Source organism: Carettochelys insculpta, chromosome 1 (genome assembly GCF_033958435.1).
Source record: "Carettochelys insculpta isolate YL-2023 chromosome 1, ASM3395843v1, whole genome shotgun sequence".
Taxonomy (NCBI): domain Eukaryota; kingdom Metazoa; phylum Chordata; order Testudines; family Carettochelyidae; genus Carettochelys; species Carettochelys insculpta.
Genome location: NC_134137.1, coordinates 320937013 through 320959751, shown reverse-complemented (window position 1 = coordinate 320959751; position 22739 = coordinate 320937013). Strand labels below are relative to the sequence as shown.

Genomic DNA, 22739 nt, shown 5'->3' with positions numbered 1-22739 from the left:
CGTCCCAGCAGAGGTCGAAGACGTCCCAGTACAAATCAGGGGGGTCAGATAAAGATGCTAAGAAATTAGAGCTGTTGGCAGGAAGGTCTACTCCTCCTCTACCCTATTATTGAGAATGGCAAACTACGCGGCACATCTATCAAACCATAAATTTGACAATTACTCGAGACTCACCCCTCTAATGGATTCACTTCCGGAGGACAAGAAGCCAACGCAGCATCACGAACAGGAGTTCAGATTGCCCTGGACGTGGCAGACACAGCGGCTCGTTCAACAGCCGCAGCAGTGGTAATGCGTAGGGAATCCTGGCTCCAGACGTCTGGTATCCCCAGAGATCTACAGGCGAAGATCTTGGTCTTCCTTTTGACAAGCAAAAGCTGTTTGCAGACTCAACTGACTCGGTCCTCCACTCCAGCAAAGACTCGAGGGCCACACTTAAGACCTTGGGTATCTATACTCCCCCATACAAGAAAAAGAAATTCTATCCTCAGCAAAGACGCTACGCTTACCAACCACAGCGCGCATAATGTCAGCGAGGCTATGACCAAGGGTGCCATCAACAGCAGCAGCAGTACAGGGCCCCCAGGCGACGTTCTCAACAAAGCCGTACACCCTCGGGGCAAGCTCAGAGGCAGCAAGTTTGACGGGTATGTCGAGGACTGCACTATCAACACCATCACTCAATGCCATTCTCATCTCATGTTCCATCATCGCCTCAAACCGTTCCACTCCCGATGGCAAAAGATCACAACAGACAAATGGGTGCTAGAAATTTATAGCCACGGGTTACACGATCCCCTTCCAGTCACTTCCACCAACGAAACCTCCCACCCGGCCTCCCCTCAGGGACGCTGCCCACAAGGCGAGGCTGAAGCAGGAGGTAGATCACCTCATGTTCATAGGGGCAGTGGAAAGAGTGCTGGAACAATTCCAAGGGAAAGGTTTTTACTCACGCTACTTCCTAACAGAGAAGAAAACGGGAGGCTGGAGGCCGATTTTGGATCTACGGGGCCTCAGCCGTTACTTGCGCAAGCAGCGCTTCCGGATGATTACAGTTGCCTCCATACTTACGACACTGGACGGTGGAGACTGGTTTGCAGCCCTCGACTTACAAGACGCTTACTTTCATATAACAATCCACCCAGCACACAGACGCTTCCTCCGCTTCACGGTTGGCGGGGAACATTTCCAATACAGGGTTCTTCCGTTCGGCCTATCCTCGGCACCCAGAGTTTTTACCAAAACCCTGGCAGTGGTATCAGCCTACCTGCACAGGCAGGGGGTGTTTATTTTTCCATATCTGGACAACTGCCTACTGAAAGGGGCCTCAAAGGCAGAGGTCCTACGCATGATATGCGTCACCGCGAACACGTTTACTTCGCTGGGCCTAGTTATCAACCTCGCAAAGTCAAAGGCCGAACCCACACAAGATATAGAGTTCACAGGGGCGCGCATAAACTCTATCGCATCAGGAGTATACCTGCCCAATGCCCGCTTCCACACCATCAGCTCCCTGGTACAAGTCATGATGTACAGCCCCGCGGTGCCGGTCCTAATGTGCCTGCAACTGTTGGGGCACATGGCAGCAGCTACGTTTGTGGTACAGAATGCCAGGTTACACATGCAAAGCCTGCAGCATTGGCTAGCGAGTGTTTACAAACCGGCATCCCATACCATCCACAGGGTAGTGTCGCCCACGACGGAGGTGCGGAGATTGCTAGCGTGGTGGGAAAATCCCAAGAACCTGCTAGTGGGGGTGCCCTTCCACCAACCACAAATTTCTATTTTTCTTACAACCGATGCCTCCCACATAGGATGGGGAGCGCATATTGGCAGCAAGGTGACGCAAGGGCTATGGTCCCCTGCGGAACAGACACTGCACATAAACATACTGGAGCTCAAAGCAGTGTTCAATGCGTGCAGACATTTTTGGAAATACCTGCACGGCAAAGTAGTCGGGATCAATACCGACAATACCTCCACTGTTTTACATCAATCGACAAGGTGGGGCACGATCCCGTGCGTTATGCGCGGAAGCAGTCCGATTGTGGAATTGGTGCATTACCAACAACATAACGTTGAAAGCCTCGTACTTGCCGGGCGCTCACAACGTGAAGGCAGATCAACTGAGCAGGCGATTCGCACTCACGCACGAATGGCAGATCCGCTACAGTGCATATTTCGTACCTGGGGGTTTTCCCAAGTCGATTTGTTTGCCACCCAGTACAACAAGAAGTGTCCCCAGTACTGCTCCAGAGCAGGAATAGGGCGGGGGTCCCTGGGGGACGCATTCATGGTCTCATGGAAGGGCCCTCTACTCTACGCGTTTCCCCCCCAATGCTTATCCATAAGGTTCTGCAGAAAGCCAGAAGGGAGAGAGCTCGCATGATACTCATAGTTCCAACTTGGGACTGGCAACAATGGTTTCCCTTGCTTCTGCGCATGTCGGATCGTCCACCACTCCCCCTACCGGTGGCGCCGGACTTACTCACGCAGGCTCAGGGGTCCATAGTGCACCCGCACCCTCAGGGACTACGCCTACAAGCATGGTTAATCTATGCCTCAGCACCTTAGAGAGCACGTGTACGGAGGGAGTACGACAAGTCTTAGAGTGTAGCCGAAGGACCTCCACCAGGAGGACTTACGAACAGAAATGGACACGCTTTACAGCAAGTGGTGCTCAGCCAAACGGTTAGCTCCCCTTGACGTTCCTATAACTGTAATACTAGAATACCTATTGGACCTCAAACGAGACGGGCTTTCTCTATCCTCGCTAAAGGTCCACCTTGCCGCTATATCAGCTTTTCGGCACAAAGAGGAAGGGCCCACCTTATTCGTCCACCCTATCGTCACAAGGTTCTTGAAGGGGCTGGTAAATCTGTACCCCCCCTCGAAAACTGCTACCGCCGTCATGGAGTTTGGACTTGGTGCTCCGCGCGCTATCGGGACCACCCTTCGAACCATTAGCCACGGTACCCCTCCGACTCATTACCATGAAAACAACCTTCCTCCTTGCGATTACGTCAGCTCGCAGGGTGAGCGAGCTTGCAGCAGTGATGGCAACGCCGCCCTGCACAGTATTCTCAAAGGAGGCGGTAATCTTATGGTTACACCCAGCCTTCGTTCCAAAAGTTTCCTCAGAGTTCCATCTTAACGAACCAATAGTCTTACCCTCGTTTTACCCGAAGCCTCACAGCTCCAGCAAGGAGGCGCGCCTGCATCTCCTAGATGTGAGAAGGGCGTTGGCCTTTTACATAGACAGAACTAAGTCCTACCGGAAAACGGACAGGCTTCTGGTGTCTCTCGCTCCCAGGTCAAAAGGGGAAGGCCTCTTTTCCCAGAGAATTTCAAAGCACATTGTGTCCTGTATAAAACTGTGCTACGAGCTTCAAAAGACCCCTTTGCTGGCCCCACCGAGGGCTCACTCTACCAGGGCGGTGGCAGCATCAACAGCCTTCTTCAAGGGAATCGCGTTGAAAGACATCTGTAGAGCGGCGACCTGGTCATCCTACGACACCTTCGCCAAGCATTACACCCTGCATCAGGTGTTCGATGAGGATACCCGTCTGTCGACAGCGGTCCTCTCGGGGGCAAGCTGCACATGAATCGAGTACCCACCTCCTTATTTGGGTTACTGTTGGGTAGTCACCTACTGTGGAGTACCCACGGGGACCACTCGAAGAAGAAAGAGAAGTTACTCACCTGTAGTAACGATGGTTCTTCGAGATGTGTCCCCGTGGGTGCTCCACCACCCGCCCATCCTCCCCGCTTCGGATCTCTGTCCGGTGTTTTTCAGGAGCATCCGAGGCGGTTGGTCAAAGAACTGGCAGGGATCGGATCGTGCACATGACCGAGGGCACGCAGGGGAGCGGCGCGCATCAGCACATGCGCGATCCAATGGAAACTGCTAGAAGAATTCCGATCTGCGGCGCCGGGTGAGCCCAACACCTACTGTGGAGCACCCACAGGGACACATGTCGAAGAACCATCGTCACTACAGGTGAGTAACTTCTCTATATGTGAAATCGACTTATTTCCCTAGTATAGACTCACCCTGAGAGAGAGATTTCTTTAGTAATTTCTAAGTATCATGATTAAGGGTGACACAGGCCACCACTGAGGTGAATTTCTTTCTCATTTTGGGTTTTTAAGAGTCACAGACCTCTTTCAGACTAGGAACTTTAACTATATTCTTTATTTGGAGGGCTCTCAGAGCTTCCATCTCTGGCTTTATCTGTACTCTGGGATGTACAGTAAACTCTCGAGTTATGCTGGGGTTGTGTTCCTGCAACCACTATGTAACTCAAATTTTTGCGCCCGTCAAGGGGAGATAGGAATCAGGCTGCAACCTGGTTCCCAGGTCCCCTGGGCTTGCAGGAGCCAGGAATCTGACCAACCCACCAGAGCTGGTCAGTTTCCTGGCTCCCAAAGTGAGGGGGAGCTGGAAACCAAGGGGCACCCTGGTTTCTGTCTCCCCACTGCTTGGGGGACCCAAGAAACTGACCAGCTCATGTCTGGTCAGTTTCCCAGTTCCTGCCAGCACAGGGCAGTGGGGAACCAAGCTGTCACTTGGTTCCCAGCACCCTGCAGCTTAGGGGAACAATGAAACTGACTTGTTATGAGCTGGTCAGTTTCCCTGTTCCTGCAAGTGGTGGGGAGCTGGCAACTAGGCAGCAGCCTGGCTCCTGGCTCCCCTCCCCTTGCAGAGCCGGGAAACTGACCAGGGCAGCAGCCTTGGTCAGTTTCCTGAGTCCAGCCCTTGGAGAGGATCTGGGAACCAGGAGCAGCCTGGTTCCTGGCTCTCCTCCACTCCTTGGAGACAGGAAACTGACCAGGGCTGCTGCCCTGCTCAGTTTCCTGGCTCTGCAAGTGGATGGGAGCCAGGAGCCGAGCTGCTGCCTGGTTCCCAGCTTCCTGCCTCTCCCGGGACTGGGAAACCACTCCTGTCAGGGGCGGCAGCCAAGAGTCTGGCTGCCGCCCCAACAGGAGCAGTTTCCCTGCTCCTGTCAGGGACAGTAGTCTGACTCTCGCTGCTGTCAAGAGAGGCAGTTGTGTTAAGCCAAGACACATGCAACTCTGTTGTGCGTATCTAGAGGGTTTACTGTAGTCATAAAGCCCTTTGTATAGTGGCAACATCATTAAAGAGGTCATCAGAGAGATGTAATGCCAATTGTCCTTCACTTAAATCACATCAAGAGACACCTCTGATCTTTCTTTGGGATGTTTAAAATATCCTCTAGCCAGCACTGGAGAATTTATTAGACAGGTATTAAAAAGAGAATATGTGGATAGGTTGGTCCTTCATCATTGACCCCTGATGACATTGATATGATTCCTTTTGTGTCACCACCAAAAGATGTTTACTGGTTCCATGAACATGGGCCTAACTGGTGAAAAAGTTGTATTTTTAAAATGACATGTTTCAGGAGAAAATGCTGATATTATTTGAGATCTTTTTCAAAAGGCCAAGATTGTACTGTCCATCCTTTCTTCTGCAATGTAGTGATATTTTGCTTCATCTTTGGTAATTAGCACGGTTAAATATTATTTTTAGAAAGCTGATCAATTGTATCAAGTTCAGGAGTTTAAATGTTTTTAAGAAGCTTTTGTCAAGTTGACATTGATGTCAGTTTCTTCAGATAGAGCAAATTGCCAAGTCCTCATATTCTGTATTTCACCAAATTGTTCAGGATGATTTACTTGTAGGCAGAAAGTCTACTGTTCTATGACTTCAAATTACTCAGCCACTTTAGATAGATAATTTTTACATCTGAGACTGCTTGCTTTTGAACCTAAATGTTTTAGAGAGACGAAGAGCGTATTGTTAGAGGGTCACGCTAACTAATGACGTGGCCAAAAGAAAAAAAAACAGTCATGTAGCGCTTTAAAGACTAACAAAATAATTTATTAGGTGATGAGCTTTTGTGGGGCAGACCCACTTCTTCAGATCTGGGAGCCTCTTACAATTTTGATATCATGGCAATAGCACTGGCAACAGCAGTATCCCTGCATTGCTATGGATTTAGTTCTCTCAGTCTTTCCAAAGACTACCAGATTAAGGTTGAAGATATGCATCTGAGGATACAGCACCTGTTAAAAACACAACACTAGAGAAATTAAAAGCACTAAGTCTGTGGCATTATTCTAAGATCTTCTTCCTTTTGTTACCATCTGAGAAATTTGTATGTTTATCCCCTTTATCGCTGCCCAAAGGGTAACATCAGTAAGGGAATATTGCATTGAAAAGGTAATCCTGTTTTGCAAGCATCTTTTAAATGTGACAAAACCACTCTTCCTTGAGTGTCTCAGGATCCTTGTTTGAAAAGCCCCGCAAAGTGATGATTGCAGTAGAAGTATCATAGAGATTTAATTTCATGCCAAGCACTTCTGTGAATATTGCGAAGAACATCACAATTAAGAGGAGAAACTTTCTTCCTTCTAAGGAGAAACCATTTTTGTTCCACGGCTGTGTATATTTTGCGTTTGCTCTCATCAGGTCTTTCTCTTTCATTTCAATAATGCAAGCTGCTCAAATGAGAGGTAACATTCCTGTGTCAGCGTTTTCAGTATAATATTTGGATGCATTGTTCAGCATAAGATGTCACATTTGAAAACTGCCATAAAACTGAGCTCATGGCCTGTTGTAGTCATTTATTGAATATTTGTATAAAGCTCTTTAGATGTGTTTACTGTGCAACACCTTCCTCACTCCAAGTAAACATAACAAACCATAGCAATTTCAAGAGGGTAAAGGTATCAGCCTTAATATCATGGCCACATTCTAGTTTGGGTAACTAGACTGTGTACCAACATTTCTCCTATAATTTAGTTGGCTACAATATTTTTTACTTCTTGTCTGAACTTGTTTCCATGGCTTTACCCATGAGCTTTGAACTCTTGCATTTCACCTAAGAAAGAACTCTATTGTAGTAGTGAATTAGGTATTCCCCATTTATTTTCTCAGTTTATAAGGCTTGATCCTGCATATCATTGTTCATATGATTAATCTTAACTGTAATGGAACTACCTACACAATAAACATTTGCAGATCAGGCCCTTAATTTGTGAAGTACATTGAATTCTTGTGGTGGAATAGGAATAGCTCTCAGATCATGTTGGTCAATTGTGGATGGAACACCTAACGTATCTTGGATGGGGGCCAGGAAGACTTCTTTAAAGCAGCTATAGTATATTGAACATCATAGATTTCAGCTCTGGAATGAAGACTGTACCGTTAGTTAGAGATCATCTTTAAGATTCAGTAGTAGTTGATGTGAATGGGAAGAGACTATATTTTTTTAAAGGGGAGGAATGGTGATAAATACATCCTTATCCATTTGTGGATATGTTAAAGAAGTGGAAGAAAAAATAAATGTATTTTTTACACTTTGGAAATTCAGTGTTACTTTTTATTCTGTTCTCAGTTTTGGAAGGACATTGTTGAGGACAATGAAGTACGTGACCTCATTTCTGACAGAAGCAAATCTCAAGGTGAGATATCTTGAATAAACTGTGATTAGGTAAATTCTGATAAATATGGAGAAGGAATAGCTAAAGTTGTTTTTCTTTTATAGATGTTCCATCAGAAGATTGGATATGGGAGTCTTTATTTCACCCGCCTCGCAAGTTGGGCATTAATGATATTGAAGGGCAGCGGGTACTTCAGATAGCAGTGATTTTGCGTAATCTTTCCTTTGAGGAAGGAAATGTTAAACTTTTGGCAGCTAATCGTACCTGTCTTCGGTTCCTGCTGCTTTCTGCTCATAGTCATTTTATTTCTCTAAGGCAATTGGGACTTGACACACTGGGAAATATTGCAGCAGAGGTAAATATACTTTGCAGAAGGTGCTACTTTAGTATTAAGTAACTTGACTGATGTCTTAAATTTAATTATTTTTCTTGTGCATATTTGAAATCTTAGTGAATCAGTGCAAATAACAGATTTCAACAGAATGCACAAGGCTGGGAATCAGATGGAGAGTCTGGCCCCAATTTGCCTAAGCATAGTCATGTGAGAGAATGTCAGCTGTGTGATTTTTTTCAGCTGAAATTCCCTTGGCATGAGGAAATTATTTTAAAATGAAAAATATTCATGCAGGGCCTTTGGGAGAGCAGTACAGATAGTAGTGGTAGTATTTACCATAGTGCCATAGTGGTAGTATTTACTATAGTGTATAGGGACTTAAGTCATGGACCAGGACCCTGTTGTGCTATGTACTGTACAAACAGGGCAAAGGATGGTGAAAGACATAGGGGAGAATTCACCCCCTAATCACTGCTTCTGCTTCTTAGGGCACAAGAAAATGTTCACATTCACCCTGATGAAAGCCTAGCAATTCCTTACTGTAAAGACTCAAAATAGAAGTTCAAAGCCTGTCCCCAATTATTTCAGTAGAGAAAACAGTTATTATTTTTAAAATTGCATTAAGAGCTCAGGCATTTAAAGCACAGCGTTACATGTTCACAGAAGTGACAGCATATTCTAAGAAAGGTGTTGCATATAAAAGTCTTTTGAGCATTGAGTTTGATATGCAAATTTAAGAATCATAACTATTATGACTGTGTGTACAGTGTGGACTGCAGCTTAAATAATATTTTTTCCCTCCTCTCAGCTTCTGTTGGACCCTGTTGATTTCAAAACTACTCATCTAATGTTTCACACTGTTACAAAATGCCTAATGTCAAGGGATAGATTCTTAAAAATGAGAGGTAAGGTCTTAGACGGCTAACTTTTTGTAAATTATAAAAAGCATTTTGGCTCTTTAAACTTTTTTTTTTTTTTTTTTCAGGCATGGAAATTTTGGGGAATCTTTGTAAAGCTGAAGATAACGGTGTCTTAATTTGTGAATATGTGGATCAAGAATCCTATAAAGAGATAATATGTCATCTCACTTTACCAGATGTGCTGCTTGTACTTTCAGCACTGGAAGTGCTCTATATGCTCACAGAAATGGGAGAGGTGGCCTGCACAAAGATTGCTAAAGTAGAAAAGAGCATAGGTGAGGAAGAAGCAGAACAAAATATCATATTAGTTTATTTGGTGAGGAAAGAAAGAATTGATGCAATGTCACATTAAGGGATTCAAAACTTCTGTTTGGTCAAAGTTTAGCGTATGCATATTATGTGCATATTATTGCCATATATTTACATTCAAAGAAATTCAATTCAAAGAACAAACGAAGATAGACACACCTGCTTTGGCAGGTGAGGATTTGGAATTATGTGTTGACTTTATATGCCATAAAAATACATTGTAGAAATTCACAAAAATATGTGAGGATTTGTTTTTATGCAGCGTCAGTTTAATTCAAATCAGCATTTAATATCAAATACTTTGTTTTGTTTTGATATTGTTGTTGATTTTGCATTTAATGTTTTAGATACATTAGTATGTCTGGTTTCTATGGACATCCAGATGTTTGGACCTGAGGCACTCACTGCAGTAAAACTCATAGAACATCAAAGCACCAACCACCAACTATCTGAAATCAGGCCACAGGTGGTGGAGCATGTTTCCTCACAGACCCATGCAACAGCTGTCCCAGGTTAGTACTGTTGTAGAAGATCTTTTGTAGTTCTGTAGAACATTCTTTATATCATATGTGGCTGTGCATCTGTCTTTCTGTATGTGGCTATATTATTTAGTGCATGTGTATAACTATATAGCTGTGCGTAAATTAATTATTTACTTATGCTTCAGTATGTCAAATGAGACATGCATATTTTCAGTACAGTACAAGCTCATTATCCAGCATACCTGGGGAACAAGGATTGCTGGATAATCAAATTTTCCAGTTAGTTTAGTGGGGCTGCTGGCTCCCCTTTGCTGGGCCTGCAGGGACACTGCCTCACCACTGCTATATGTCCTGCTGGTGCCAGCAGGGTAGCCAGCCCCAGCTATGCCACTGGCCAGACTGCCATCAGCCAATGCCAGGTAATAGAACTTGCTCGTTATCCAAGTGCTGGATAACATGGGTTTTTACTATATTGTCGCTGGCAAAATGAAATTTAAATTAATCTTTGTTTTATTTTTTCTAATTGAATAAATATTTTGAACATTACTGGTTATTACACGAAAGCATTCTACAGTACATGGAAAAACTTGCTAACATTTTCAAAGCAGTCAGTCTTCCAAATGTACACAATAAAAGTTTTTATTTGAAATTAACCTGTTTGCTTGCATGTCAACAACATATCTACAACTCTGAGGGTAGCAAGTCCATTTTGTATTATTTTCTGTGTGACCAGTAAGCAGGTGGCAGTTTATAAAATGTATTCTCAGCCTTAGGGTCAAATTCTAGGACAAAAAACTACAGAATCTAATGGAATCATAGAAATAAAAAAAAAAATATCTCATGAATTCATTGAAGCCTCTATACATTTCATTTCCAGTGTGAGCCAAAGTTTTTAACACCTACCCTTAAGCTTAAATTAATGATCTTTCTTTGTTATTGTCATTAGAACCTCAGAATGTACTTGATATTGTTGATGTTTGTTTAGTTTTGGAAAATCTGTTTTTGTGGGAACTCCTGGCCCCACTGAAGTGAATGACCAACCACCACAGACTCTATTGACTTCATTTGGGTCAGATGTTCACTCTAGATATTTAATATATTTTCACATACACAAGATTTTTTGCCAAGAACTTTTTCTGTTAAAATTACGTTCTGCTGACCTATGTGACCCTTCTGACAGCAAGTACAGTAGGGTGGCAACATTTGCAAGGGTTTGGTTTTGAGAACCCTCATGAATGTTCAAAAACAGCAAGAAGTCCTGTGGCACCTTATAGACTAACAGATATTTTGGAGCATAAGCTTTCATGGGCAAAGACCCACTTCATCAGATGCACTCATGCTTCAAAATTTCTGTTAGTCTATAAGGTGCCAGAGGACTTCTTGTTTTTGAAGAGGCAAACTAACACAGCTACCTCTCTGATACTCGTGAATGTTGAATGCCATGAATATCATTTTGTGACTATCATTTTATCCCATTTTACCCTGGCTGGGAAAGTGGAACCCAGCGGACTCCCAGGCAGCTCTGGGCAGCAGTGGGGGGGAGGGGAGGAGCCTGGTAGCAGGGTCAGGGGGAGTCAGTTGGTGACCAGGCCATGTCCCTGGCTGGAGGCAGGGTCGGGCGCCTCCCTCTGTATAGGCCAGGCCAGGGCTGGGGGCTGCTGCTGTGGTGTGGAGCTTGTTGGCTCTGCTGGACCTGCCACAGCTGCTGGAGCAGGAGACCCACCTGCAGTGATGGCCAGCAGGGGGCTTTGGTGGACCCAGGACGGAGGTACTGATGAGACACCTTCCTCTGCCGCTACTACACAGGGCAATTTGGTATCTGCACATAATTGAATTTGCAAATGTTAAACTTGCAAATATCACAACCTTGCTATATAGGAGAAAAAAATGTCTATTTCAATGTTTTTCACAAGTTTATATTGTATATCAAGAAAGTTATGGTCATTGTTGGACTGTGACATCCACAGTGACTCATCCAATCCAAATGAAAATGTTTCTCTCATTAATTAAACACCTGGTAATATAGTCAACCATGTACTTGCTGGTCCCAGTTCTGTTGCCCTTACTCCCATAACTTCAGTTAAAGTGAAGCTGGGAGGATTTGGCTTATACTGGAGATCCAGGACTCAGATGCTTTCAGCCAAGTGCAGGCACCTGAAATAACTACATATCTTGACATATGTTGCCACTCTAAAAAAATACAGTTTTTAAAATGTTCAAATTCCGTGGCCCCCCAGTCCAAAAAATCCAACCCTCCTCACTTTTTTCCCCTAATAGTTAAAGCATTTAAGTAATACTTGAAGGGCCACACTGCCATTTTGTGTTCCTGGAAGCTCCTTAAAGGGTCTAAAACTGAGATGTATTGATCAGTCGCAACTCCTATTCAAATCAGGTGCAGACCCAAAGACTCCAGTACGTCAGTTTAATTTGTGTCACTAAATGTAAACTTAAGTTCTTCCCTAGTATTTTTTCCTTTTCCTTCTTGGATTTAATAGACTTTGTGGTTTTTTGGATTATCCCACTCACCCAGAGCCATCAGTTTCTTCTTCATAAAACCATTTTTTATAAAATATCACCATTCACAGTGAGTTGACTTCAAAAAAGTCTGAGCCATTAAATCTGGCCAGACTTTTTGCTAGCCAGTTGAATTCCTTTCTCACATTAGAGAACTTTGCTTTGCTATGATTATACTGCTGTAGATACACAGGAGCAAATTCGATATAAAGAAATGCTGCACTTCTGTAAAACAAGCTACTAGAGTAAATTGTATTAATGAATACCCCATATGATAGTAGTGCAGCATGTTTACAGAAGCTCTAACAATATAAGCAGTGTAAGCGCTCATGTACAATTTCACTTCTTAGCTACTGCCTTTGTTTAATGGAATATGATTGACTTCTAATAGAATTAGTTTATGCTCCAAAATATCTGTTAGTCTATAAGGTGCCACAGGACTTCTTGTTGTTTTAGAATTATACTGAAATCCCTGTATGATCTTGAACCAGGTGGCCTAGTGGTTTGGGTTGAAAAACTTAACTTAATATCTAAAGCATTGAAGGATGAGAGAATAATATCCCAGTATTAATCACATTTACAAAATAATAATTTCCCCCAATGCAATCAAATCTTAGCATTTGTGTTACGCACAAACATATCTTAAGGCAGCCTTAGTAGTTATTTTACATTTCAGTCTGCAGTCCTCTGATTTCTAACTTTTTCAAAAGTTTGCCCTTTGGTGAAAAATTTCCAAGCTTGGTCTGCTCTTGACGGTGTTTGTTTTGTTTTGTTTTTAACTTAAAATAAAATAAAGTGGTTACAAGTTGCTTGTCTACTTTATCAAACAACTGAGACTTTTATGTGTTCAGAAAACTCAAATGTAATTTTAATTGAAAGTTCAAACATAATCCTCAATGAGAAATGTAATCTTAATATTGGGAAAATATTGGTTCAGAAATGCTAAACTTACTACCATTTTGAATATTGTGCCCTGAGCATGTTGTAATATTTTCCTTAAGCAAAGAAGTGCTTGTGTGCATGGTACATGAGCACACACCTTGGATGCATATAGATTAAGGGAGTGTTGTTGCGAAAACCTTATATGGCCCCTGACCATCTCAGTATTCTGAATAGTAATAGGGAATTCTGCAGCCAAGGGACCACCATTGAGAATCAAAAGTCCCTGATTATTTGCATCAGCTGCATGATTCCTGGTAATCATGAGTGAGAGTGCTATACAGGAAGATAGAGATTTATGGTAGCTAAGCCTTAGCATGACAAGGGCTTTAAGGTTATTGCCAAGACTGTGAAGTAGATTTACTACAGTCATTGATCACCAGTGTGTAACAGGTTTACAGGATGGCCTGTGGGTGGGTTTCATAGGCAGGCCACTGCATCTTGCACAAGTTGCAGCTTTTGTGGTCAAATCCATTGCAGTAGTTCAGCACAGTAATGAAGATAGTATGGATCACCAGGGGTAGGTCTCTAATTCAAAAGTGTACTTCATTAAAGTAAGAGAGACTATTAAGTATCATGGCAGGATCTAACACCCTTGGGCAAGAGTGCATTGCCTTTTTCTTGAGGCATCTTGATGTTATATGCTTGAATCTTGCATAAAAATTCAGTCATTTTTTATTACTTTAAGGTCAGCTCAAGTAGGTTCTGATTAGCTCATCCTAGGACATAAGTGTCTAGAGATGTTTTTCTTTTCTTGTCTTTTCTTTTTTCAGTCAGTAAGGATTGAGGAGCTAAGACAGAGGGATCAAGCAAACATGAGGAAAAACCATTAGTGGCTCTTTGAGTGCTTATCTATATGTATATGTCTGCATGTTGATGCTCAGGTGGACCTGAGATCAGATACATTTGCCCATCAGTGTCTGTGGGGCTGCTCCTGGCCTCATACCCATGATGTATTCTCCTCCCAAGGAAGAAAAGTGAAGTGTATCAACTTGTTTCTCAGTTCATTCTTAGTGCTCAGGGCTCTGAGTGTTTCTCTTACTCCATTCCATCCTATCACACACCTTTTTTAGGATTTCCTATACAGGATGGCAGGTGCTCTGAAAAGTTCTGTTGGGACTGTACAGGAAACATCTCATAAGTTTTTGTGTATTAGTACTAAAGGAGTTGGCTGTGCCAATAAAGAGGGATCTGCTGGACCTGGCAGAGCGTATATGAGAGAAGCTAGCATCTGTTTTGTCTAGAAAACCTACAAACTGTATCAAGTGCTGTCACATAGCTTTGAATATTTATACACATATCTCAGCTCCAGGTTTGCGGATTGCGACAATTCTATGGTTAAAAATCTAGAGAAGGGGGTAGAAAGAACCTATACTTCGGACTTAATCAGTGTTACTCCTCTGCCAATCTCCAGTTTAGAATTGCCAGTTATCAGGCATTGTTGTCCCAGCATGATTATCTTAACTAGTATAGGATGGATGAGTTTATAGACAAGCTCCTTCAGGCATTCAGAGAAGAGATGAAATCCTTGATAGTAGAGAACAGCTGGTGTACAGAACTTCCTACAAGTGTCAAGTGGTGTCTCCATTAATTCAGCAAGATCTCTAGTCACAATAAGATGATCATCATGGTTGCAGTCTGTAGGGATCTCCAGGAAAGTTCAGAACAAAACTGAAGAACCATAGTTCAAGGGTGCTCATCTATTTACAAACAAAACATATGGTCTTTGTACACCTTGAAGGACTCCTAGAGCATTCGCAGGTCTCTAGACATTCATATTCCACAGCATAGAAGACAGGTTCTACAGCAAACACACAAAAGATGGGCTCCTTAGCCTTTCTATTATACTTCCTCAAAAGCGGATGAAATCTTAGAGAAAGAAACAGATTTCACAAGTGGGACAGCTGGCTTGACAGTTTGTTTGAGGATCATGTGGACTCTCTTCTTATGGGCCTTTATCCCTTTTCTCTATGCCATTTGGAGACCAGTTTGTTTTTCTGAAGGCCTGGGGGCAAATCACCTAGGACTCTCATTTAGGAGGTGTAGCCAACCAGGCTCGGGTTCCCCAGAAACGAGACTGCACCAAGAAGGCAAGTGCTATATTTGGTTTATTGAAAGCGCGTGACACCCTCGACGGGAGCCCCGGAGACGCCGCAGTCACCAGTGGGGGAAAACCCGATGCGTTGGAGCTTCGCTCGGGGAGAGGCTCTATAACAAGCCTCCTAACACTAGCTGATAAAGCTCAACTCATTAACATAAGATTGCCTAAAATTGCCTATGCATTCCTTATCACTATCTCTTGTGGCCTACTGCCAGCGTAGCCTTGAAGTCTTAGCAAGCGCACCTTGTTCTGCAGTAACTCCCATGGCAGTTATTTTGCAGCTTTTCACCTTGCACAGACTGGTCTGTTTAGATCCTCCTGAGGATTCACAGAGGGGTTGGACTGTACTCTCGACCGTTACAATGTCGTCTCGCACCCTGCACTCCTCCCCACGACCCCTTTGTGAATTCCAAGGCTAGTAGGAATCAAGTGAGGTGGTTGATGCTCTTCTGGCAACACGGCATGCACCTGTGGAACAGACTTGACAACAGCATATGAGAGCAGTGAAAGCAAAGTTACACAAAAGGGTATAGTTTTGCAAGAGAGCAGGAGTAGCACTGAAACCTATAAAGCATGTGTTCATGAGCTGTCCCACGGCCATACTGTGGGGCAGACAAAAGGCAGACGCATTGATGGCAGTTTGTGCCAACGCTACCTATACGTTGGAGCTGTTACTGATATGTGGGCCCCACTCTGAGGCCGTTGCTACAGCAGTTTAGAGGTACTCGTGACCCACCCCATTAAGGGGATCGGGGTTCGTACAGTCACGGGCGACGCCTGTGACCCTCTCAGTGTTCTGCAAAGCCCACAGCACTGCTAGGATCTGCTTTTCCAGTGGGGTGTACCCGCTTTCAGCTCCGCGGAGGGTTCGTGACCAGAAGCCAATAGGTTCTTTTTGCTGGGTTCCTACCTGCTGCCACACACCCCAGGATGCCACGTCGCCGACTGTTGTTACCTTCAGTTCAAACACTTGGCCCTGCAGCAGTGCAGTGAGGCGGGCGTGTGCCACCACCGCCTCTTTGATCTCTGCAAAGGCTCGTTGATGCTTCTCTGTCCAGTTCCACTGGGTGGCTTTGCGCACAAGCTCCTGTAAACGACGCATAAGGAAAGCAAGGTGCGGAATAAAAGCACACCAGAGACCGAGAAGGCCCAGAAAGGTTTGCAACTGCTGTTTAGACGAGGGTGTGGGAAATGCTTGGATGGTATGGCTCATTTTCGGCAGAATGCATTTGTTTGTATCCATCCACAGTACACCCAAGTAGACCACACTGGTGGCTGGCCCCTGCACTTTCTTGGGGTTGATAGCCCACCCCCATTCCTGCAAACCTGTTACAACGGTGTCTAGGGCAGCTTGAACAGTCGGTTCATCTGGTCCTGAGATCATAACGTCATCGATGTAGTGGTAGCAGGCCGTCTGGTCAGGGAGGTCCAGACGCTCCAGATCGGCCTGCACTAGCTGATGGCAGATCGTCAGGGAGTGCTTAAAGCCCTGTGGTAACATGGTAAATGCGTACTGCTTTGTTAGCCACGTGAAAGCAAACTGCTCTTGACTCTCGGGATGAATGTCAATAGAGAAAAACGCATTGGCCGGGTCTACGATGGCATGCCACGGCAAGGCTGCCACGGTGATGCGCTCCAGGATGGTAACCATGTCCGGAACTACAGCTGTAAGCTCCGGGGTTACCTTATTGAGTTCCCGATACTCCACCATCATGCGCCACGATCCACCCGGCTTCTTCACTGGCCAGATGGGGCTGTTGAAAGCGCTCAGCGTGGGGCGAATAATCTCCACCTGTAGCAATGCAGCAATAGTGTCACTGATCTCGTGCTCTCCACCAGGAATACGGTACTGCTTGACTGACGCCGGGGTCTGGGGGACCGGCAGGCGCACAGGGTCCCATTTAGGATGTCCCCCCCAGTAGGGGCTCCACAGTTCTGATTGCCCGAATGTATCAGGGGTGCCCAAAGGCAAACAGCCCATACTGCGTATCCACACACCGACCACGCAAGACGTCCATTCCAATGATGTATTCACCTAAAGGTGCAGCCAGCACAATCGCCCGAAAGGGAGGGGCTTTCCCCAGCATTAGGGTGACCTCCACCGAATAAGCGGTGGTGTCCGCTCCTCCGAGGCCCTCCATGACCACCGCGTGACCTGCAGTCTGGGTAGAATGCAGAATGGTCACCTCAGCTCCAGTGTCTAACAGAGCTAACACATGCTGCTGCCCTCCCTGGGGCCACTTGATGGTTAACAGGACGAATGGGAGCTGGTCTGCTACCTGTCGCTCAGGTAGCACCCCTTACCGCAGGGGACCCGCCTCTCTGTCACTTCCTAGGGGGAAGGGTCCAGTCGACGGGGGTGCTGGGCTCTGTCCTCCCCCCGGATCCTGTATCTTTCTGTGGTGCCTGGGTCTCGCCAGCCCTCTTGGAGGCACCCACATCCTCACTCCACTGGGTAGGTGGCAGTTGTAACCAACGCTTGTACAAGTCTGGTGTTGGCAAACCATTGATCTCCTCATAGGGGACTCCTGCCTTCAGCAAGTCCATCCACATGGTTCTCTGGGTCACCCGAGCGTGCCCTTTCTCCTGTTCAGGGTCTCCCGCCCGACCACCTTTTCCTTTTGTGGCACGGACCTCTTTTGCACCTATGACAGCCTCTAACTGCATCAACATTCCAACCAAGTCACCTACATTCCCGCCCGCTGCCGTGACCACAGCCATAAGGGAGGCCTTCAGCTCGAGGGGGGCAAGGCGTAACAGAGTGGGCTTGATGGATTTATGGACCCCTATGTTGTCCGGTCCCTTGTCGATGAAAGCCGCAGCCCACGCCATGCCCAGCTGCTGCAGCACACTCATCCCTTCTGGAATCGTATGCCAGGGCCTCACCAGTGCTTCCAGTTCCCCCGGGGAGGGGTAGACCTGGTCCACAGCCGCAGTCCACCAGCGGTACAGGGACGGCGCTTCCATGGCATTTCCCTGTGCATCAGTAAGACCTTGCATAGTCTGCAGCACCTGTGACCTGTGAATCCTGGGACAACATGCCCATCTGGTGGAGTTCCGCAAGCAGCAGCAACACAGTGTTGCCCGCGTTGTCCCACACACGCACTAGCCAGGCCAACAGGCCTTCCCCTGGCTCCTGCTTAAAACTCTTCACCATCTCCTGCAACTCACTTAAACGTTTGCCAGACCTCATTGCAGTGACCTCCTTCTGCCCTCAGCTCCCGAATGGGGCGCGCCTGTCTCGGGTCTGTTTGCACAGCCTCCCCGTTCACCTCCTCCTCCTCGTCAGACAAGGAAGAGCTTCAAATGTTACCATCCCAGGTCTCAGGCTCCCAAGTGGCTCGCACAAGGACCGCATGCACTTGGACCGTTGACACCAGTTCTTTCCCTAGTTTCATGCGCCGCCAATTCGCCATTGTCGCCGCCAGCACCCCACAATGATGGGTTAACTCTTGCGTCCTTTCAGACTGTGAGGTAACCACCTCCTGCGCTATCACCCGTGCATCCGCCAAATCGCAACATTCCTGCTCCTTCCTCACCAGCGCCTTTTGCAAGCGGAGAAGCTCCTCATCCAGGGCCCAGAGGGCAGTTATGAAAAGCCATGCTACCTCTCCCACCGCCCTTTTTTCTGTCCCTGGCTGGTGGCTCAGCCGCAGCCGACGCAACGCCCCTTCTACCTGTACCGGCGTCACGCCTGCCGCCTCCCGCAACTCCGGCCAGTCTGCCAGGGCTGCCCAACAGGCCACCATCTGCGCTACCGGCCCCCATTGCTCCATCAAGGGCCATCCTGGTATGTGCTGCAGGGACAGTGCTGGCTTCCCTGCCTCCCCCGCTTTCGACCAAAAAGGCATCGTACCTGGAGAACCCTGCTCGTTGCGCCAATTGTAGCCAGCCAGGCTCGGGTTCCCCAGAAACAAGGCTGCACCCAGAAGGCGAGTGCTATATTTGGTTTATTGAAAGCGCATGACACCTGTGGCGGGAGCCCCGGAGACGCCGCAGTCACCAGTGGGAGAAAACCCGACGCGTCAGAGCTTCGCTCAGGGAGAGGCTCTGTAACAGGCCTCCTAACACTAGGTGATAAAGCTCAACTCATTAACATAAGATTGCCTAAAATTGCCTATGCATTTCTTATCACTGTCTCTTGTGGCCTACTGCCAGCGTAGCCTTGAAGTCTTGGCAAGCGCACCTTGTTCTGCAGCAGTTCCCATGGCAGTTATTTTGCAGCTTTTCACCTTGCACAGACTGGTCTGTTTAGATTCTCCTGAGGATTCACAGAGGGGTCGGACTGCATTCTCAACCGTTACAATGTCTTCTCACACCCTACAGGAGGGAAATTCAGTTCCAGAGTGCACCTGTCCCCAACCCTGTCACTCCTGAGGGACCCTCTCTCAAGAAACTATTACAGTAGGAGGTGACTTCCACTTCCAGCTCTTGGAACAGTAACAATTCTTCCTCACTTCAGAGGGAATGGATTTAACTACCATTCTTTTCAAACTCTCAAAAAGAAGGGAGGATAGCTCCCACTTCTGAACTTGAGAAGGCTCAATGCCCAAGATTTTGAGTGGGAAATTTCTATTTTATTAGAGTCCTTCTGTTTGGGTTGTTAATTGTCCTAGGAAGAGGGTAAGTTTGGACCTTATCCAGTGTTTCTGTATGTCGTTTAGCAGAAGGTAGAAACTACACTTGCTTACACACTGACTTCTTAAAAATTTTATTCCACTGCTTTGATGATGTAAACCAGGACAGTTTGAATGTGAAAATTCACTTCTCCCTAGCCATAGCTTACAAGATTCTTCTCAGTACGGAGAACTAAATATGTGCACTTTTTTGACTTTGCCTTCATTAGTGAAAATACTTCACATAAACAAATATTAAATTCACACACAGTTTTTTCCCTGTGCTATTGAATGGAGAAAGAACCACATGCGACAGATGCCAATCATGTCTCTTTACCATTGGAACATGCTCCAGTATCACTGTGGTGGGATTGTATGAGAATATTAATAGACTGGGACTGGAAGGAATGGAAACAGAAAGTATATGAGACTATAGCAGAGCTTCTTCCAGTGTCACTGATTCTACTTATGAATTGGGAAAATAGCCACTGCATTTCTGTGTCAACTGCCGTGGGTTTTTGGGTTGTCTCTTATTAGTATCCTGACCTGCTCAGAGCTGGTCCATGATCCTGTCTAGCTTTTAAAGGATGCAGAAGCCCTTCAGTACAACCACTCTGCCCATTTTCCTCAACAGAACATCACAGCAATGATGTGGATGGCCTTGCATAGGCCCTCTGTGTCTGTGAGAATTTTACTCTGTGTGCTTTCAGACCAACAAAAAAGCTTACTTGAGGGTAATTGCACTGATCTCATATGTGTAGAATCTCTTGAAGTAAACATTGTGCGTCAGTATAAAGTGCAGCTTGTGCCAGTGCAACATACCTCAGTTTCAAACCAGGTGTCCTAATGCAAGTCGTGGTTTATACCAGTGCAGTACATTTAGACTAGATGTTTGCACTAATACCATTACACTAATGACTACAAACCTTACTGGGGACATGTCCTTACACGTCTCATTCTCTTTGAAACAACTTGGCATGAATTTAAACAGAGTTGATGTAAAGCAAATCTGATCATTCAGTTACAAATAAGCTAGTGCTTTATGTGACATGGATGTGGGGAGTTCTGCAATTATATGTAGTTATACTTTATTTAAGTCCATGTATCTCTCTGTAGATGTAATAACTTAAACCTTACATTTAATTTTGTCAAAACTGACCTTATTTGGGGTGGAGGGAAATGTTTCCTTTAGGCTGAGTGCTTGGGCAGCCACCCAGGAAAGATTCAGGTGCCACCTATTTGATTAGCAGAGCACCCACAGTGCACAATGTGTGTTTCTATTGATGGTGCACATCTGTATATGCTTTAGTGCACATAACATAATTTTTTCCACCCATGGATGGAAAAATTGGAGGAAACAATGGTGGGGGGCCAGGGAAGGGATCGACCTTTCAAAAATACAAAGCAAATTTCAAATCAGATTTGAAATCACTGAACTTCAGATGATACTCTTTGGTGTTTGAGATGTTCAATTTTATACATATTGAATTATGTAAGTAATTTTTGTTAAAGGAAGACTCAACATTACGTGTCAGCAAATGTATCTGTTTCTTTTTCCACAGCATCAAGAGCAGCACCACATGTTGCTCCACCACCAGGAATAGTAGAAATAGACAGTGAGAAATTTGCATGCCAATGGTAAGTACTTTATTCAAGAAGAAGAGAAACAACACAAAATGTTAGCAATTAGACGTGATACTGCAGATTAGTTGTTTTTTCTTTCTTAGAATATAATTCTTTAATTTCATATCTAATTGTGTTGTAAAACTGTAGAGCAGAATTATCTAGCTGAACAGTGTGCTCATTTTGTGCTTCTGTAGCTATGCAAGAAAACATTTCTCAAATTTGGAAGCTAGGTTCCTGGAAGGCTTTGATTTTGTCAGTGAGAGGCTCCAGCAAACCAGGAGTATGGAAGATGATTTTAGCTCTCCTTAACCCCATTGTACTTGTTTCAATGTTTTTACTTATTATCATGTATGTTTGTACTTTTTCAAAATTCTAGAGATTTTATATCCAGCTCATGGTTCTCAAGTAGGGCCACAATGATTATCCAAACTTGTGTTGAAGTATATGTGTATTTGCTCAAATTTTAAGTCTTTGTACTGATTGGTTCCTGACACTCTTCTACTTCCAACACTCCCTGCTTCTGTCACAAAAATTATATGGGTTAATTTACATTCACAAGATGGATCTAGTTATTCTATTTATTCCAAATATTCATCCACACAAATGTCTTTACAGTGAAGTGGGTAGTATTTTACAAGAAGCAAAGTCATTTCACTCATAACTTAACCAAAGATTTTGGCTGCACAGTAGTTGTCTTGCAGCCCATAGCTGGTCAGTTGAGTTAATGCCTGTGTGCCTACTTTTAGTTAGACACATATTTATGCTCTCTGTGAGGCATCATTAATATAAGTTCTTCTTTCAGGAGTGTCCCTGTGGGAGTTCCAACTAAGGTATTACTGTGTTGTTGTGCCCATAGTTGGAGAATTACAGTAACAGTACCCTCGGCAGGCTGCACATACATAGCATCCGGCAAATGCTGAACACGACAGCTGTTACACATGCGCAGCCCGTTGACCCCTTAGCTCATTCTCTGCTGCCATTGGCCTCTGTTAGAGCCTGCGGTTGCCATCCAGAACTTCCTGAAGGGCATCAAGGTCTCAGTTGAGGACCTCTCTTTGAAGGTTCCAATCTTTTTGCAGAGTCAACCAGCGCCACTCTTCATACTCTACAAGGCTTTAGTATATACATCCCTGTTACAAGGAAGGAAACAGGGAAGATTTTTTAGCTAGAGATACAAACCAACGCCAGTCATGCAGTCGCAGAGACATTTCAATGACAGATGAAAACAGACACCAAGAATTGACTGATCACCTGGTGTCATCACAGTCCTCTACATCTTGCCATATCTTTTGAGGAGTTGGTTGAGGGCAGCACAGCCCCCAAAATCTGCAAGGCAGAATCCAAAGTTGATAACACCATTCAGGAACACGCTGGCATCCTTCTGTTAGGTCTGGAACAATGTCACCATGGACAGATTGGTGATCGAGA

The 22739-nt window shown here is 45.1% G+C and overlaps 1 protein-coding gene across 1 annotated transcript in view; it reads left to right on the top strand.

Annotated features, from left to right (window-relative positions):
* ARID2 (AT-rich interaction domain 2) overlaps positions 1-22739 on the top strand; it is a 206922-nt gene that overhangs the window by 132000 nt on the left and 52183 nt on the right. Inside the window, exons 7-12 of the mRNA XM_075014139.1 lie at positions 7425-7491; positions 7575-7825; positions 8613-8709; positions 8790-8999; positions 9381-9545; positions 21248-21323. Coding sequence (XP_074870240.1) covers positions 7425-7491; positions 7575-7825; positions 8613-8709; positions 8790-8999; positions 9381-9545; positions 21248-21323 — 866 coding nt within the window. The remainder of the gene's footprint in view (positions 1-7424; positions 7492-7574; positions 7826-8612; positions 8710-8789; positions 9000-9380; positions 9546-21247; positions 21324-22739) is intronic.